The sequence below is a fragment of the Odocoileus virginianus genome, chromosome 15, assembly GCF_023699985.2.
Source record: "Odocoileus virginianus isolate 20LAN1187 ecotype Illinois chromosome 15, Ovbor_1.2, whole genome shotgun sequence".
NCBI lineage: Eukaryota > Metazoa > Chordata > Mammalia > Artiodactyla > Cervidae > Odocoileus > Odocoileus virginianus.
Genome location: NC_069688.1, coordinates 49,059,336 through 49,079,104, shown reverse-complemented (window position 1 = coordinate 49,079,104; position 19,769 = coordinate 49,059,336). Strand labels below are relative to the sequence as shown.

The 19,769-nt window shown below is 38.9% G+C and overlaps 1 protein-coding gene and 1 long non-coding RNA gene across 2 annotated transcripts in view; one reads left to right on the top strand and one right to left on the bottom strand.

The window, feature by feature from the left end:
- Positions 1 to 1,219: 1,219 nt before the first annotated feature.
- LOC139038483 (uncharacterized) overlaps positions 1,220 to 19,769 on the top strand; it is a 26,365-nt gene continuing 7,815 nt past the window's right edge. The window contains exon 1 of the long non-coding RNA XR_011491520.1: positions 1,220 to 4,759. This is a non-coding gene — a long non-coding RNA (uncharacterized lncRNA). The remainder of the gene's footprint in view (positions 4,760 to 19,769) is intronic.
- PABPC1 (poly(A) binding protein cytoplasmic 1) overlaps positions 16,068 to 19,769 on the bottom strand; it is a 17,336-nt gene continuing 13,634 nt past the window's right edge. The window contains exons 10-15 of the mRNA XM_070477319.1: positions 19,549 to 19,659; positions 19,312 to 19,466; positions 18,683 to 18,767; positions 18,010 to 18,140; positions 17,329 to 17,422; positions 16,068 to 16,514 (exon numbers count right to left, since the gene is read on the bottom strand). Of these exons, the coding sequence (XP_070333420.1) occupies positions 17,330 to 17,422; positions 18,010 to 18,140; positions 18,683 to 18,767; positions 19,312 to 19,466; positions 19,549 to 19,659 (575 nt within the window). The 3' untranslated portion in view covers positions 16,068 to 16,514; position 17,329. The remainder of the gene's footprint in view (positions 16,515 to 17,328; positions 17,423 to 18,009; positions 18,141 to 18,682; positions 18,768 to 19,311; positions 19,467 to 19,548; positions 19,660 to 19,769) is intronic.

The window sequence follows — 19,769 nt, the reverse complement described above, 5'->3', positions numbered from 1 at the left end:
CATGGGGCCGCAAAGAGTCAGACATGACTGAGCGACTAAGGACAGTAAGAGATGTGTCAGAGACATGTCAACCAAGACCAATAAATTGAACTTATTTAAATTCTGATTCAGACAGACAAACTGTTACCAAAAGACAAACAAAAGCAAACTCAAGACCACACACACACACAAATAAAAGTTCAACAATTGGAGAAACAAGAATACTGACTGGATATTTTATGTATTAAAGAATTAATGTTCATTTCTTTTAGTTGGAATGATGGCATTGTGGTTATTTTAAGAGTCTTTTTTATAGATAGCCTCTGAAATAATTATAGGTAAAGTGATATACTGTTAGAAGTGTGCTTCATATACATATGCCTCTGGCTGATTCATGTTGATATATGGCAGAAACCAACACAATATTGTAAAGCAATTAATTATCCTCCAGTTAAAAATAAATAAATTTTTAAAAGTAAAAAAAAAGTTTGCTTCAAAATAATCTGAAGGCATGTGGTTTCAGGGAAAGGTAGATGAAACAAAATTGACTGTCAATAAGTGTTGGAAGTGGGTGATGGGAACATTTGATTTATTATAATATTTTATGTATTTTTATATACATGTGCAAATTTTCACATGTATACATATATGAATTCTTTATATATTTTGAGTGGTAACCTCTTACCAGATATGATTTACAAATATTTTCTCCCATTTTATAGCTTTCCTTTTCATCTTGTTAATTGTTTCCTTTGCCGTATTGAAGGAAGACCAAAGTCAAGGAGCTTACCACCTGTTTTCCTTTAGGAATTTTATGGTTTCAGTCTTATGTTTAAATCTTTAATTCAGTCTGAGTTAATTTGGCGGTATGCTGTAACACAGTAGTCCAGTTTTATTCCTTTGCATGGAACTGTTCAGTTTTCCCAGCACTGTTTGTTGAAGACACTGTCCTTTCCTGCACTGTATGTTCTTGTCTCCATTGCCCTAAATAAATTGGCCGTATACACATGGGTTTATTTCTGGGCTCTCAGTTCTGCTCTGTTGATCTTTGGTTTTGGCATAAGATAGACACGTAATGTGTTGATTATAGATCTTTGTAATACAGTTTGAAATCAGAGCACATAATACCTCTAGGTGTGTTGTTCTTTCTCAAGATTGTCTTGGCTATTTGGTGCATGTGTGTGTGTTTTAGCTCCATAAAAGTTTTTTAATTGTTTTTTCTATTTCTGTGAAAAAATGCCATTAAAAATTTTATAAGGGTTGCATTGAATCTGTAGGTTGCTATTGGAGAAGGAAATGGCAACCGACTCAGTACTCTTGCCTGGAAAATCCCATGAATGGAGGAGAATGGTAGGCTACAGTCCACAGGGTCGCAAAGAGTCGGACACGACTGAGCGACTTCACTTGGGTAGTATAGACCTCTTAAAAGGATAATTATTTGTGTCGTCTTCAGTTTTTTCTCAATGTCATAATTTTTAGTGTACGTGTCTTTCACTACCTTAGTTAAATTTATTCCTATTTTATTATTTTTTATGCAATTGTAAATTGTCCATTCAGCTGCTCTGTTTTATGATTGGAGAATTCAATCATTTACATTTAATTATTGATAGATATGTACTTATTTCCATGTTATTAACTATTTTGTTGCTGTTCCTTTTCTGTTCCTTTCTTCCCTTGCTTTCTTTTGTGATTTGATGGTTTTTCTGTAGTGGTATGCTTAGATTCTTTCTCTTTTGTTTATTTACTATAAGTTTTTGCTTTGTTATGCTTACAAATAACAACTTACAACAGTATTTTTTTAAGCTGACAGCAACTTAAGTTTGAACACATTCTGGAGGTCTACATTCTTATTCTACACTGCGCCCTGCCCCCGCCCCAGCACCATCTTTTGCTTTTGATGTCACATTTTATATTTTTTATCTTGTATTTCCCTCTAAAATATATTGCAGTTACTGTAATTTTTACTGCTTTTGTCTTTGAATCTTCATACTAGCTTTGTTAGTAACTAACCACCACCTTTACAACATTAGATTATTCTGAATATTACTGCACATTTACCTTTACCAGTGAGATTTACACTTTCACGTATTTTCCTGTTGCTCTTTAGCACCATTTTGTTTCATCTTAATGATGAAGATGAAGGACGTTCTAGTGATGATAAGTTCCTTTAGGTTTTGCTTTCTTGGAGGAATCTTTACTTTTTCTTTAGTTCTGAGTGACAACTCTGCTGATAAAGGATTACTGGTTGGCAAGTTCTTTTTTCTCTTTCAGCACTTAAATATATTAGACCATTTTCTTGGGCCTGCAGTTTCTGTTAAAATCTACTGATGATCTTATAGGGGTTCCCTTGAATATGACAAGTTGTTCTTCTCTTGCTTATTTTAAGACTCTATCTTTGTTTCTTTGTTTAACTTTGATAATTTAATTATAATGCATCTTGGTGTTGCTCTCTAGGGTTCATCATTTTTGGAAGTCTCTGAGCTTCCTAAATCTAGATTTCTGTTTTCTTTTCCAGGCATGGGAAGTTTTCAGCTATTATTTCTACAAATAAGTTTTCTTCCCCCTTTTCTCTCCCCTTCTTCTGGGATCCCTATAATATAAATATTGATCTGATTGATATTGTCCCATAAGTTCCTTAATCTTACGCTATCTTTTTTTCTTCCCTTTGCTTGGGTAAGTTCCACTTTCTTGTTCGTTGGTTCTTCTTCATCTAGTCTGCTGTTGAACACCTCTACCCCTAGTGTATTTTTCAGCCCAGTTATTACATTCTTGGAGAAGGAAATGGCAGCCCACTCCAGTATTCTTGCCTGGAAAATACCATGGACCGCAGAGCCTGGTAGGCTACCGTCCATGGGGTCACAAAGAGTCAGACATGACTGAGTGACTTCACTTCACTTCATTACATTCTTCAGTCCCATAATTTCTATTTGGGTCTATCTTACATATTCTTTAAAAAAAAAACTGATTTTTTGTGTTTTCAAAAGAGATGACTTATTATATATGTCACATTCAGCCATGGCTCAGAACAGAACTAGTCCAGAATGTCATGGGTCCAGGACAAAGGACCAAAATGTCCTTTGATATGAGCAAGGTGTGCCTCTCAAAGGTGGTCTAGGTGATTGGGGTGGCCATAGGTGTTCTAGATCCATTAAGACAAGTTCTAGACAGTAGGCATTGCAGTCCAACAGTTCGTACCAGCAGCCCTGGCCTCTGGCTTCCTTGTTTCTGCTCCTGTGGCTTCCATAGGTGTGCACATTTACTTGAACCTCTGCCTCTTCCTTTGGCACTTTAGCCTGCACATTTGCTTGTTCTTCCACTTCTTATGACTCTAGGGCTGGAAGCTATATTTTCTGTTTCTTTGTTGACATTCTCACTGTGTTCATCCATTCTTCTCCAGAATTTGGTGAGCACCTTTATGATCATTATTTTGAACTCTTTATAAGATAAATCACTTATTCTTATTTCATTAATGGCTTTTTTTGAGGTTTTACCTCGTTCTTTCTTTTGGAACTTATTTCTGGTTTTTCATTTTCCTTGACATTCTGTGTTAGTTTCTATGTATTAGATAAAAGAGCCCCTCTCTTTGTCTTGGAGTAATCTTGTGTAGTGGATTAGCCTTATCATTTGACCGTGCCCTCTTTTAGTTTTCTCTCAAAACTTTGTGATTGTCCAAGCAGACTATTTGATTTTTTGTAGCTCCCAGTAGTTGAGGGTATGTCAAGACCTGTCAGTACTCCACAGGGACAGGTCTCATTCCGTACCTAGATTCAGGATGATTGAAAGCTAGACCCCCAGGTAGCAGCTTCTAAAGTATGCAGACAGATACAGACCCATGGAACTGCAAACATAAGTCCCACCGGCCACCAGATCCAGGTGATCTGGAGATGTTCTCTGGGTGGTAGTCACAAAAACCGAGCTAACAGAGGAGTATACTAGTTCCTTTCAGGAGATACTGGTAACCTGGAGCAAGATAAAGAGAATGAAAAATGGATCCACTGACCTCCATCCCTAGAGCATGAGGAGGCTCCTAAGTGTGTGTCAAACTAGAAGTCTGCCCGTAAGGTTGAAGCTCCAGTATAAGCAAATAGGTCTCTTGCACAGAAAGTGTGAGAGCGTGTTTCAGACTGCTTGTCTGCTTAGAGCCCTGGGCGCGGTAGCCAGCCCAGAACTGTCTTGCCATGTTACAGTCCCAGGGGACAAGGAACAGAAGCCCCAATGGCCATAGAGCTGGGCAATCAGTGGCAGCCCCTGGGCAGCAGCCACAAAAAACCAGGGCACCAGACACGTGTGCACATCCCGCTCCAGGAGATAGCGGCGCTCTGGGGCACGGCAGAGGGACAGCGTGAAGGCAGTGCCCACACTCGGGCAGCTCTGCAGAGGATTATAGTGGACCCTCACGTGCGTGTGTTTCAGGAGAAGCCTGCCCTTTAGGACACCACTATCAGGATAAGCTAGTAGGCTGCTTTCATAGGAGGACTCGGCGCCTCAGTCTGTTGCTTCTTGTGCCCGGGAGTGGTAGCCGATCGGGAACATTTTCTCCATTGGTTACACGCCTCTGGGACCTGCTAGTGTAAGCCTGACGGGTCACCAAAGCCGGTCAGCCTCAAAGGTGTCCCCGGTGCAGCCATGAAAAGCACCGTTCAAGGAGGGGACACGCTCCTTTCCTGGAGACACCAGCAAGCGGACGTGAGGCAGAAGCAGAGAGCAAAGAGGACACCCGCCGTGTCCAACCCCAGAGAGAACCCCAACAGGTGCCTGCCGCTCAGGTCAGTGTTTTAAGGTAAGCAAATAAAGCTTTATTACAGGACGTCTCAGCGCCTCTCAGTTGGCAGCCTCTGTGCTCTTCTCTGGGTGAGTCTGAACACACATGCCCCTTAAGAGTCATTCCTCTGTTCACTATCTCCTTGTATGTGTCACAGACATGAGCCCCATTGGTTTTTCAAAGCTAGATATTTGGGGGGCTCATCTGTAAGATGCAGATCTTAAAAACTGGGGTGTCCAATATGGGGTTCAAACCCTTCATTCTTCAAGGTGGTGGTGGTGGTTGAGTCGCTCAGTCGTGTCCGACTCTTGCGACCCCATGGACCATAGCCAACCAGGCTCCTCTGTCCATGGGATTCTCCAGGTGAGAATGCTGGTGTGGGTTTGCCATTCCCTTCTCTAGGGGAGCTCTCCAACCCAGGAGTAGAACCTGGGTCTCCTGCACTGCAGGCAGATTATTTACCAACTGAACTATGACGGAAGCCCCAAATGAAGACATTAGGAAAAGAATTCAGAAGAATCTCCAAATTTTTAGTTTCCTCCCAATTCAGGGTTTTCTGTGTAAGGGATGGGGCTTATGGTAAGATTATGTCTTAACCTCTCCTACCTGCTTCAGTGTGGGTTTTTTCCCTCATTTACCTGATGTGTAGGAGTTTCTCAGCCTACTTTTAGGTAATTTCCCAGAGGAAATTATTCTAGTTGTAGCTGTAGATTTGATGTATTCATGGGAGAGGGTGAATTCAGGATCTTCCTATATTGCCATCTGGGACCCCATGAGTTTGGCTTTTGTAGATTCCACATAAAAGTGAGATCATAGTGGTTTTTGTCTTTCTCTGTCTGACTTATCTCACTTAATGTCCTCAAAACCCATACATATGGTTACAAATTGCAAAGTTTCTTTTTGTTTTTTAAGGTTAAATAATATTCCGTTATATATATGTCACATTTTCTTTATCTAATGTTGATGCGCATTTAGGTTGCTTCCATATCTTGACTATTGTAGATAAGGATGTAATAAATATGGAATGCATATACTTTTTCAATATTCTGTTTTCATTTCCTTTGAGTATATACTCAGAAGTGGAATTGCTGGGTCATGAGGTTTTTGTCTTGAAAGGATGTTGTATTTTGTCAAGTGTTTTCTTCTTTATCTAGGGGGATGAACAAGTGATTTTTATCTTGCATTCTTTTAATATGATTTGTTACTTACTGTTTTACATATGGTGAAACATTCTTGCATCTCAGTGATAAATCCCACTTGCTCATGTTGCATAATCCTTTTAATATGTTTTTTAAATCAGTTTGCTATTTTGTTGAGAATTTTTGCATCTATGTTTATCAAGAATATTGACCTAAGAGTTTTCTTATAGTGTTCTTATCTGGCTTTGGTGTCAGGGTAAAGCTGGCTTTGGAGGTTGAGTTTGGAAGCATTCCCTCCTCTTCATGTTTTGAAAGAGTTTGAAAATGATTGACATAAATTCTTCTTTAAATGTTTGGTAGAATTTGCCAGTGAAGCTCTCTGGTTCTGGGGGTTTTTGTGTTGGGAGGTTTTGATTATCATTTCAATCTCTTTACTCATTATTGGTTTGTTCAGATTTTTGACTTCTGATTCAGTCTTAGTAGGCTGTGTATTTCTAGAAGTTTAGCCATTTCTTCTAGGTTGTCTAATTGGTTGACATATAATTTTTCATAGTAGTCTCTCATGATCCTGTGTATTTCTATAGCAATCAGTTATAATGTCTCTTTTTTCCTTTATAATTTTATTTGAGTCTGCTCTCATTTTCTTAGTCTAGCTAAAAATTTGTTGGTTTATCTTTCTGAACAAACAGCACTTAGTTTTGTTGATCCTTTTTATTTTTTTCTGGCCTCTCTATTTCAGTTATTCTCCATTCTGCTTATTATATTTCCTTCCTTTTTCTTGTTCCAGGCTTCATGTGTTCTTCTTTTGACGTTGTCCTTAAGTTGTCCAGTTAAGTCGTTTATTGGAGATCTTTCTAATTTCTTAATATACGCATTTATTGCTTTAAACTTTCTTCTCAGAACTATTGCAGCATAGGATTCAGTATGCTGTGTTTTCATTTTCATTTGTTAAGATAAATTTTTATTTCTCTTTTGATTTCTTCTTTGATGTATTGGTTATTCAGAAATATGTTGTTTAGTTTCCACATGTTGGTTTTCCATTTGTTGATTTTTAGTTTACTGTTGTGGTCACAAAATCATACCTGATTTAGATCTTCTCAGATTTATAAAGATTTGTTTTGTGGCCTAATATATGATTTATCCTGGAGAATGCTCTGTGTGCACTTACAACAAAGTGTACTCTGCTGCTGCTAGATGAAATATGCCTATTAATCAATTCGGTTTAAAAGTATGGTTCAATTCCAACATTCTCTTAATATTTGTATGGATAGTCTATCAATTGCTGATGGCAAAGTATTGAAGTTCCCTACTATTATTGTATTGTATATTTCTCCTTTCAGATGTTAGTATTTGCTTGACATATATAAGGTGCTCCAATGTTGGGTGTGTATGGTTTTATGATTGTTGTATTTTCTTGATGTACTGACCCCTTTATTATAAGGACTATCTTAGTCTCATTACTGGCTCTGATTTAATGTCTATTTTGTCTGATATAAGCATGATTACCCTTGCTTTCTTTTGGTCTCCACTTACATGAAATATCTTTCTCCATCCCTTCACTTTTGAGCCTGTGCGTCTTTACAGCTGAAGATGAATCTTCTTCAGGCAGTAAACATATTGGGGTCTTGTTTTTTTTTTTAAATTGATCCAGCCATTTGGCCTTTTGATTGGTGAATTCAACACACTTATATTTAGAGTAATTACTGATACCTAAAGACCTACTACTGCCATCTAATTGTTAGACTTCTGGCTATTTTGTATCTCCATTGTTTCTTTTCCCCTCAGTTTCTGCCTACATTTGTCCACTGGTGATTTTCCATGGTGGTGTCCTCTCTCCTCCTTTTGTCTCCTGAATCTACTCCAGATTTTTTGTTTTGTGTTTACCATAAGGCTTACTTAAAACACCGCATAGATAAAACAGTCCATTTTATACTGATAGCAACTTACCTTCATATGTCTATATTAGGCTCTACCCTTTTACTCCTTTCCTATTTTTGATGTTATAATTTGGCTCTTTTATGCTATATATTCATTAACAAATTATAGTAGCTATTTTTTAATATTCTCTTCCTTTAATATTTATACTATAACTAAATGCCTAACACACCATTACTGAGTTTTCTAATTCTTTTTCACCTTTACCAGAATATTGTATATTTTTGTATGTTTTGATGTTTCTAATTAGCATATTAATTTCAACTTAACTCTTCAGCATTTCTTGCAAGGCGGGTCTAGTGGTGGTAAACTCCCTCAGCTTTTGTGTAGGAGAATATTTCTCTTCATATCTGAAGGATAACTTTCTTGATGAAGTATCCTTGGCTGGCATTTTTTATCTTTCAACATGTTGAATATGTCATTTCATTCACTCCTGGCCTGTAGAGTTTTTGCTGAGAAATCCACTGCTAGTCTAATGGAGGTTCCTTTGTTAGTTACCTTTTTTCCCCTCAGTCTGCCTTTAAGATTCTTTATTATTGATTTTTAACAGTTTTCAGTGTAATGTGTGTTGGAGAAGGTCTTTTTGCATTGAAGTAATAGGCTTTTCTATTAGCTTTGTTGTATGTTTGTCCAAATTCTGGGAAGTTCTCGCCTTTTCTTTAAATAATCTGTCTTCTCCCTCTTCTCTTTCTGGTACACCAATTAATCTTGCCTTTTATATTCAATAGCTCTCACAGGGTCTTTTTTTTTTTTATCCTTTTTAGATCTAAGTTCTCTCTCTTCTAACTGAATTATTTCTGTATTTTTATTCTCCAAGTCACTTATTCTCTCTTCCATATGGTCTGTCCTATTACTGATACTCTCTATTGCATTCTTCACTATTGAATTCTTCAGCTCCAGAATTCATTTGGTTCTTTCTTATAATTTAAATCTCTTTGTTAAAGAATTCCTTCGGTTCTTTCTTATAATTTAAATCTCTTTGTTAAAGAATTCCTTCTGTAATTGAACCATTTTGCTGTACACATGAAACTAACACAACATTGTAAATCAACTATACAATTATAAGATACAAATAAAATAAAAAATATAAATATATTTACATGTGAAAATAAAGTAAAAATAAATTTTAAATATAAATATAATATAAAATATAAAATAAAAATTTTTAAAAACTGCTGTTCATTAATTTTATTTCTAAGTTCATTGAATTATCTGAATTTCCACATATATATAATTTTATTTAGTTATTTTTGGCTGTGCTGGGTCTTCGTAGCTGCACACAGGTTTTCTCTAGTTGCAGGGAGCAAGGGCTCCTCTCTAGTTGTGGTGCACAAACTTCTCATTGCCCTGGCTTCTCTTGAGGAGGAACATGGGCTCTACGGCACACAGCCTTCAGTAGCTGCAGCACATGGACTCAGCAGTTGCAGTTTGCAGGCTTTAGAGTCCAGACTCATTCGTCGTGGTGCTTGGGCTTAGTTGCTCAGCAGCATGTGGGATCCTTCCGGACTAGGGGTCCGACAGGCATCCCCTGCATTGCAAGGCAGACTCTTGACCACTGAACCACCATGGAAGCCCCCTGAGTGTTCTTGCAGCTCATTGGATTTTTTCATTAAAGCTAAGTTCTTTATCAGTTAGGTTGCAATCTTGTGTGTCTTGTGTTCAGCTGGTGAATTATTTTTCTTTTTATGACACCAGACTAAAGTATTCAGGCTTGTAGGTATGCACTCCTGCTTTTGCCATTGAAGCAGCAGCTAAGCTTTCCGGGTGCACAGTGGTTAAAGAATCTGTCTGCCAATGCAGGAGACATAGAGACACAACTTTGATCCCTGGGTTAGGAAGATCCAGCATTCTTGCCTGGAAACTTCCAGGGACAGAAGAGCCTGGTGGTCTACAGTCCATGGGGTTGCAAAGAGAAACAATGGAGTGACAAAACACCACCTACATTCTTAACCAAAATTTTACGTTCTCTTTGGATTTTAGAGTTCAACAGGCTGGCTATTAGAATCCTTTATTTTGTATTTCAGACTGTGGTTCTAAAGCTCAAGTTTGTGACTTTCTTTCTTGCTCACTGAACTTGACCTGTCTGGGCATCTGTGTGCCTCCTGGAGCTGGGTCTTGGGATGGATTCAGGAATGTGGACAAGGAGTAGGCAGTAGAGTGGGGTGTAGGGGCATTTGGCACTGGGAGCAATCAGTGTATCCACAGCCTGGTGGGGGGAGCCTTGAGTGGAATACTCTAAGTTGTGGGTCCTGCTGAAGTCCTGAAACAGACAGGAAATGCATTTCTTTAATATTCTTTCATATCCTTACCTTTCTCTTTCCTCTCAAGTCACGGAGGTCCATCCTCAGAAATCTGGTGCTGCTGGAGAGATGGGTTTCTCCAGTTAAACCCTGCACAACTGTGGTAGCTGGGCATTCATTCACCACTTTTGCCCTCCACCTACCTCCTCCATGAGTGAGGTCACTACTTTCCACCTCCTCTGCTTACAGGTGACCACTGCTGTCACAAAAAGCCCAGCCCCTTGCTGCACCCTCCTTGGGAAAGGGGCCGCCCGTGTGAGTTCTTCCCTCTTCCGAACTTACCTCTGTGTGTACGCTGCTTTGATGGCAGGCTGGAATTGTTGTAGGATGGGGGAGGCCCCCCTACAGGGCCCCAAGAGCAGGCTCTTGTCTAACAACTCGGAAAAGAATTGTCCGAGGAGACACGTGCTGACAAAGCAAGAGATTTCATTGGGAAAGGGCACCTGAGTGGAAAGCAGTAGAGGGAACCCAGAACAGCTCTGCTCCCAGTCTCGGGTTTTACAGTGATGGGATTGGTCTTTGGCCAATCATACTAATTCAGGGTCTTTCCTGGTGGCACACGCATCACTCAGCCAAGATGGATGCTAGTGAGAGGGATTCTGGGAAGTGGACGGACACGCGGTGTCTCGTTTCGACCTTTCCCAAACTCTTCCTGTTGGTGGTGGCTTATTAGTTCCGTATTCCTTACCAGGATCTCCTGTCATAAGACAGCTCATGGAAATGGTTACTATGGTGCCTGGCCGGGGTGGGTGGTTTCAATCAATGTGCTTCCCCGGACAAGAATCTCCCCAGGCAGGCCAGACTTCCACCAGCTTTCTCTTGCTGGTGGATATCCACCATCCACCCAGTTTTGCACCCTCTGGGCTCGTTTCCCCCCAATCTACGGCAAGTGGTGGTGGGCAGGGTAGGTTCATCATACCCCTCAGAGCCACAACCTACTAAAAAGCTGTTATCTCTGCACAGATGGGCTGGTGTGTCCTTTGGTGTCATGTATGGAGGCACTTCTGTTCTCTTGTGGTCTGGTTAGTTGTTCAAAAGGATAGAGAAAAGGACTTAGATCATCATGATTCTAACATCACTTCAGCGATCTCTGTTTTTAAAAGTTGTTATCCATTAATGTAATTAGGAAAGGAAGTACAAAGAATTCTTGTCTGCTGAATTTTTTTCAGCATAAAGGAATAGCAAGAGAAATAAAAGCTAAACTAAAATGAAAGTTAATAGCACAGACTCGAGTCACAGATCCTGGAGTTCTAGATTTGGTTTTGCTACTTACTAACAGCAGGTTATTTAAAAAAAAAACATACCCAACTTGTTGGAAATTTCTTCTTTAGCAGCAGCCAATTAGCATTTTATCTATTTGCTAATAACTGTTGAGAAAAGGTTGGTATGTTCCCAGGTGGCTCAGTGGTAAAGAATCTGCCTGCTAGTGCAGGAGATTTATAGTTCGATTGTTGGGCCAGGAAGATCCCCTGGGGGAGTAAATGGTAACCCATTTAAGCAATCTTGCCTGGAGAATCCTATGGACAGAGTTTGGCAGGATACAGGCCATAGGATCACAATGAGTTGGACATGACTGAAGTGACTTAGCATGCACGCACGGCACAGAAGTACAATACAGGGCCAGGTTAGTTCCACAAGTTTTATGAAAACTCTTAGGGTAATTAAAAGGTTTTGGTTAAGTCCATTTATAATTCCAAGGAAACCTAGAATGAGAATATGAACAAACTCAGAAAAATGATCACAGGGTTGCTAAAAGAAAAGTCTGATGTTCCCAGGCAGTCCGAGATGCTCAAAAGAAAGGATTGATTTAAAATGCTCAGGTTGGTTAAAGACGTCCTTTTTCATGTTCTTAAATAATGATTTTCTCTTTCCCCGTTTTTTGACTGCCCTAAAATGTGACAACAGAAAAGCATCTTTGTTTTGCCTTACTCTCAAGCAGTGATATCTCCCGTCACCTCCTCACCTCCCGTCTCCTAGGCTGAAGGTAGCCTAAGCATCTGAGATTTCATGGAACTTCACTTTTTCATAGTTCATAGGCAGTTTACACAGTCCCTAAGAGCATGAGCTGTAGAGCCTGTAGGTCTGGATTCAAATCCAAGCTTCACTACCACTTATGTGCCTTGGGCAAGTCATGAAACTTCTTTAACTTTCCTCATCTGTAGAATGAGAACATATGATTGAATCTAACTTAGGGATGGTTTTCATAACTGAATGAGATAGTGCATGTATGAGTTCACTTGATACGTCAACATGTAGCACATGCTCAATATTCAAAATCAAGCTTTTCAATGTTGTAAAAAAAATTGATTTTTCAAATGCTCCGCCCATCTTAAGAATCCCTGCTCTACAGGTGCCCATAATTGTTTAGTGCACACGATCTCCATTCCTCACTCATTTCAATTTTTGTTGTTGCCCATAATTAACTGTTCCACCAAATTATCACTGTATCATAATCGGTATTGTAAATAATCACCAACATTTGTTAAGTGATTAATTAAAAAAATGAAGTCTGTAACAAATTTAAAAACCATGTCTAGCATACAATTAAGTATCTGATTCATTTTTTTACATTTTTAGAACTTTTTATGCTGTTACTTCAGAAAAACGGTCAAAATATCTTAGATTTCAATGGTTTGGGAAATATTAACATCTGGGGGACGATTAAAAGACTTTTTGGATGTCAGTCTGGCATATTTACTTAGAGATTTAAATACCAGAATAAAATATTTCAAGTACATTTTTTCTTGGGATTGGAAGTACATAGAAACAAAACCTTATCACCAGTCACATATCCACCTGCTCATATATACCTTATCAATTAATGCTATGTATTTTGTGGGATCTAAAAAAATATTGCCTTCCAACATGAAGAGCTTCTTCTCTATAGGGAGAATGTTAGGTTAGGCTAATAAATGAATAAACTGTTTCAGGCTTTCTGGGGGTGTTTTCAGTAACAAAGTAAATTGCATGCTTTTCTAACTTTGTTAGGGCTTTCCGTGGTGGCTCAGTCAGTAAAGAAATCCACCTGCAATGCAGGAGACCTGGATTCAATCCCTGGGCCAGGAAGATAACTGGAGGAGGGCATGACCACCCACTTCAGTGTTCTTGCCTGGAAAATTCCATGCACTACAGATCATGTACAGATCTTAATGGGCTACAGATCATGGAGTCACAAGTCTCAAGAGACTGAACCACCATCACCAACACTATCTTTGTTGAAAAGACAATTCGCCCCTACCCCGCCCCCAAACTTAAAAACTTACTTTTTTGCCCCAGACAGAAAAGTAAACAAGGCAACACCTAAAATCAGCGTTCTTCTTATTCTGCCACTTTTACACCTAACACTTGCAACTAGGTGGCTGAGAAGACAAAGCAACACCTGAGATGTTATCAAAGTAACTTAAAACCCTTTAAGTTCAACTAGTTAAGATTGTCTAATTGACTCTGTGAATGTGAAGAATCTTCAATGTAAAGCCTAGAAAAAAAGATCAGAACTCATCTGTGTGGCACTGATCTCCAGCAGATGTGTCAGACCATCAAGGCGGGGCAGAGATGGCCAGCTCCAGCCACTGGGCTTAAAGTTTGAACTGATCATTTCCATGAGAACTGGTCTTGCAGAAAAATGCACTTATTAAGCACAGCTATCCAGGTCTTCATTTACTCACTGCAAATTAATAGGGACCATGGTTTTACATCAAAAGAGTAAGAAAATTTCAAAGTACTCTCTAAAATTTCACTCATTTGTGATCCATTGGTTTGGCAGAGGTATAAAAAGGTAGCATCCTGTAAACAAGATACAGTAGCTTGTTTTAGCCATGCAACTTAGTGTGCATGCTATACAAAAGGAGATTCTAGGCTAAAAAAGCAGTTTCCAAGTAGCCATTATCATCTCCTGTCAATAGAAGCAGCCGTAAGCCTTGTAAGATACGGTAGCATCCTTCACTGTGCTTCATTTCAAATCCTACCTGAAGCTGGGTGTGCTCAGTCATGTCTGACTCTTTGCAACCCCATGGACTGTAGCCTAGACTCTCCAGGCAATACTGGAGTGGGTTGCCATGCCCTCCCTCCAGGGGATCTTCCCAACCCAGAGACTGAACCCAGGTTTCCCGAATACATGCAAATTCTTTACTGCTTGAGCCACCAGGAGTGCTCAGCCATGTATTTATCAGACACTAGTCAGTTATCATCTGTGAAGATTGTTTTCTGAAGTCTTGCTAACACTGAACCTAGTAAATAACTGAATCACTGCTCCTAGGGGAAATAAGTTAGGTACCTGTAAGCCTACCACATTTTCATCAACTGACATACAGCTTTGTTTCTGTCTAAAGACACCTCATTTGATATATATTGTTAACACTGAACCCACAGCTGACAGCTCTATAACTTATGCCCAAATGAAACTTACATTTTTCTCCAGAGGGGCCATTTAAACAGTAAAATCATACACACACTCACTCACAGACACACATAGCACAAGAATGTCAAAGTGAGACACAAACAGGCCTTGAAACGGACACTTGTTTTTGAGAGCTGAAACAAGGCATTTTCTAGTTTGGCTGGAAACACATGGATTTCAGGTGACTCCTTTTTCAACGTTCTGTGCTATCCGCAGATGACTGAAGTCTGTTTGCACAAAGATTTTGTGGGTGACAAGTAACTTTTGGTTGAGTAGGTAAACTTACAAATACACCATCAATGAACATTTTTTTCCTATGTCAACTCGTACAAGTAGATTACAGACATCTACTTGGTGTCTCCTCTAAGAGAACAGACATTTCAAAATCAAATGATATCTTTGTATCACACAAGAAATACTGAATTCTAGCTATCCAACATACAAAGCAAACTACTGTCTGTGAACATTATCTGCAACTCTAGATCTGGAATGGTTTTCAACCGTGAGAACTTTAGCTCAAGACATCTTAGAAGCTGCTCCTTTAAAACGTGAAGGCTTGAACCATTCTGTACTCAAATTGAGATATATCCCTGCCTTCTTAAAGCATTGAGGAAAGCTTTCATGATTCATAAAAACTGTCTTCATCTCAACAGTCAGGGTAGGACTACAGCCAGGGAAAATACAAAATCATCACGTTAATAATGCCTACTAGGTGCATGATATAAGCCATGGGGCAGAAAGTGGGGTTTGTGTATCTTTAGTTTCAGAATAAGGTGAAACGTGTTCCAGGTACAGAAGCATGGTTAAGGCTTCAATATGCAGGGAGGGCTGGCACTGCCATAACTAAGGTTTTAGACTTATTTGCTCCCAAAGGCAAGACAGTTGAGGTAATTCTAGCATGGTGATAATCAGATATGCAACTCACAAAGCAAACTCTGGCAGTAGTGTGTAGAGAATGAAATTGAGTTGAAACCAGATCATTCTCTAAAGCACACTGAAACTGTCAGGGATACCTGTTTAATGTGTATGCCCCGGGCCCCAATCCTGATGTTCTAAATCCACTTCTCTCAATGTAGAAATCCTATTATCTTCATTATTTAAAAGTACTTTGGATGATAAGGTATTATACTGAGTTAAGTTGCAATAATCAATAAGTCAAATTACAAGTCTATAAAATTAAGGCTTAAAACTAATCCTAAGTACACTTAATGTAACTAGTTTTGGGTATAATTTTTATATTATCTACACCTTCCTGTCCAGCAAACACAATAGTTATTACTGTTTTATACCACATAAGTGATAGTTTAAAAGCTATCGCCCAGCCTAGAAACCTTAACGTATCATATACTGAAATCACCTTAATAGAAATAACATGGAAATCTGACTTCATAAAATGCATTAGAGGCATTGTCTTATGTCTCCTCCATAAACCTAATAAATTTCTGAAAAACAATCAGTACCTTTGTTATGAAAGAGGCTCTTAACGTCAGTTCCAACTATCACCTATTTTCCCAAGCCAATTACAAAGAGAAATAAAATAGCATAACATCACTGTGCACTGTTTAAGGAATTTTTATTAAAGCAAGAATTTTATAATCCAAATTACGTTTCCTTGCTCAGTTATCAATTCTGTTACTTAAAACAGAAGTGACATTCTGAGCTATTCCACAGTAAAGAATTACAAAATTAAAGAAAGGAATGCTTTAAATTTTTGTACTTTGCTGAAAATTCTTTTTCCCATGGTCTATAAAACATTAATTTGTTTTTATATTTTACTATTTTTTTGTGTTTTTTTTGTTGTTTTTAAATCAATAAGTAATCTAGGACTAGCACTATGTTTGCTAGACCTGGCATTTGCTCGGTACATAAGGTTCAAAGTTTCCTTTCCTTTTTTTATTTATTTTATATTTTGCAATGTTTTTTTTCCATAATATTTAAGTTTTTCGATGTTTAGGTATTTTTCTTCGGTGAAGCACGAGTTTCTTCTCATGGTCCCTGATCGTCTGTAAATGTGGGGAAAAGAGATGATGGTCATCAAATTTAAGACACAGAACATAATGATTCCAATCACTAAAAAGAAAGGACATTTACCTAAGTGACAGAAATGCTAATTATAGCTATAATGGCAGTCATATTTTACAATATATAAATGTATCCAATTAACACGCTGCACACCTTAAAATTTAAACAATGTTGTTATGTCAAGTATTTGAATAAAAACACAAGTAAGAGGACCAATACTGGCACTTGGCAGTATGCAAGCCCTCAGCCACGCTCAGCCTGTTGAGAGGCTGTCTCTGAAAAGCTCTACGAACCACAGCCACCCCCGCTCAAGCTGCGGGGCGGCTCTCCCATGGTGACAGCGGGGCAGAGGAGCTTCAACATGGAACATGGCCTGCACAGCCCCAGCGATTTCGTATTTTATAGGAAAGCTTTGTACACGCCTGGCTCTGGCTACACAGCTATATCACCCTATTTCTTGGGGGTAATGAAAGGCAGTATTAGAGACCAAAAAACAACTTCATCACTGCCACCCAAGAAAATGTATTAAGCTATGAAAGTCCTTCAAGAATAGCTATCTACACAGGGCCAATCCATGTTACAGCCATTTAACACAAATTACTATGCAAAATGTCTGAAGGGGTCTTAATCTCAAAAATTCAAGTCTATACCAGGGTTAACAGGTAGTTAATTCCTCTGTATCTTTACTTCTCTTTGAAAAACTGGCAAGGCATTTGGATTAGTGATAAAATGAGTTTCTGCTACGTTTCAATACATGCTCAAACTGTGAGAATAAGAAAGACAAGGCAGGCTCACTTTAGACAGTCGGAACCCCGGTGGCACTGTTAACTGCTTTCTGGGCAGCCTCTTTTGCTTGGTGGGCTTGTAGTACAGCTACAGCTTCATCAACCTGAAAAAACGAAAACAAACTGGTTCTGAAAAACAATAATTAGAAGATAGCTTCAAACCGCCAACCTACAAATGTCCAACAAAAGCAAACTTCTTTCCTCAGATCAAAGTGTTAATGACTGCTACAAAAAAAAAAACCAACATTCCAACTATACATCTGTATCCTTCGGGCTCTATTCCACCACTGTTTTGGAATTATTAACCTCTTGTACTTCCTACTCTCCCCCCACCAAAAATCCCCCAAAGTTCAGAAATATCAGCAAATATCCCTTTCTTAAATACAGATGAGCACAGCTAAGAGTTAATGGACACTGGAGTTACAGTGACTGGATCTGAAGCCGAGCTCTGCCATTCACTAGCTGCTTTGTGAGCAACTGGACAAATTATTCAACCTCTCTCTGCTTCAGGTTTCCTGTCTGTGTCTATAAAATAGGGGTAACAGCACTATAGTTATTAGGATTTTCAATTAATATTTATAAAGCTCTTAGAACTGTGCGTGACTTGTACAAAGCACTTATAAATGTTCTACAAAACATCCTGGAATATGTAGTATAAGAAGCTGGTAGGTAAATGATAAATTTAAATTACTTTAGAACGGAGAGACTCTGGAGACTCAAGCATATGAAGAAGTTCTGAATTATCAATTTCCAACAACATGCCAGTGATTTTACCAGCAAGAGTAGGGTGCATGGCTTGAATTAGAGGAAAGAGCCGTTCACCTAGGAACAAAAACATTCAAAAACTCCTTCAATCAAAAAAAAAATTTTTTAAGGCATCTACTATAGTAAAACTGGGGTTTATGAACCCTTCGTATACAGCAAATAAATGTGAACCCATAATCCACCATTTCAGTATCTTTCATGAGATGATCAGTATAAAATGGATTAAGATCTACCACAAGGCAATTAATTCTTGGAAGCATCAGTTTGCCGAACAAAGATGAAATGAAGCTATGTGTTAAATCTGTGCTCAGTCAAAACCAAAGTGACTTACTCATTTGGTTCAAATTTCAAACTCCTCCTTCAGAAAATGTGGTAGGATACCTGGCAAGTCATGCCCCATTACCCTGTCCCTCAAAGGCAACATTTAAATAGTTTTCCAGGCTTTTAATGAGTTAGGCAGACAAACTGCCATGGTAATCATTCATACCAATTCAGATCCCGCCACGCTGTCTGTCATTTTTAGGTGCAAAGGCAGTCTAAGTGCCTTCCTATTTTCTAGTCTCTTACTATAACTGACCAGGTGGGACAAAGGTACTTACCCAACATTTGCTTCTGCTCTTGAGGAGGGGCAGATGCCAACATGGAAGCAGTCAGAGGCTCCTGACCTTGTACATGAACAGCGGGCTAGAAAGAAAATGGGAAAATTCCTAAGTACAGAAGTAATGACAAGCACAAATACAGTCATCACTGGAAAATAACTGGATAAAGACTATAATCTAAACATAAACAGGAGAAGCTGAGTGAATCAGAAAATGCAGCCTAAGGCAGCTATTAACACCTAAGTGCTGAAGTATTATAAGCATAGGGATGTTGAATTTTCTTTATCTGGGGTAGTCTTTGGATCCGTACTTCTAGTATAATCAACCACAATTTTGGTCCCAGGGGTCAAAAAACCAAAAAAACAGTAAGCCAAATCTTACAACCTAAACTTTATTTCACCCTTTCTTACAACTATGCCAAATAAAACTCTCAAATCACATAAGCAATTCAGGAAGGGAAAACGCTGCTCTAGCTTGAGTATAGCACATATTTTTACATACTAGCCATTAGTAGGACTTCAACAAGATGTTCTAGATAGCTTAAGCTCTCACACATCATACAGCTGTCCTCAAAGTCTCTGCAATCAAGGACTGTCATCTTTATCATAAAGAAGCCATCAAGTCCACACCTGTTGCATGGTGACTTGTGGCTGTGCATTAAGATGTTGTTGAGGATTGCGAACTCCCGCAGCGTATTTGTACTGTGGAACGGTGCGAACAGCAGGAGTAGCTGCAGCAGCAGCAGCTGCGGGACGTGGACCCATCGTCTGTGTTGATGTGTTAGCTAAAAAAATAGAAACATTTTTTGTATTTATCTTCGTATTTCCAATTGGAGACCAACTTTTATGGGAAGGGTTAAGACTCACCAACACGCTGTGTCGACATGACTCGTGGAACCTGTGAAGAAGCTGGTCTCATAGTACTAAATGGTGGTCTAGGAGCGGCTGGGCGGATAGCACCGGGCATATTTTGGAATGCTACATTTAAAGATATGAACACACATTAACTGGGAAAAACTGTGTTCATCTTGCTTTTTCAGATTTGCACAAAAGACTAAAAATGATCAAATATAAACAAGTATATTTTT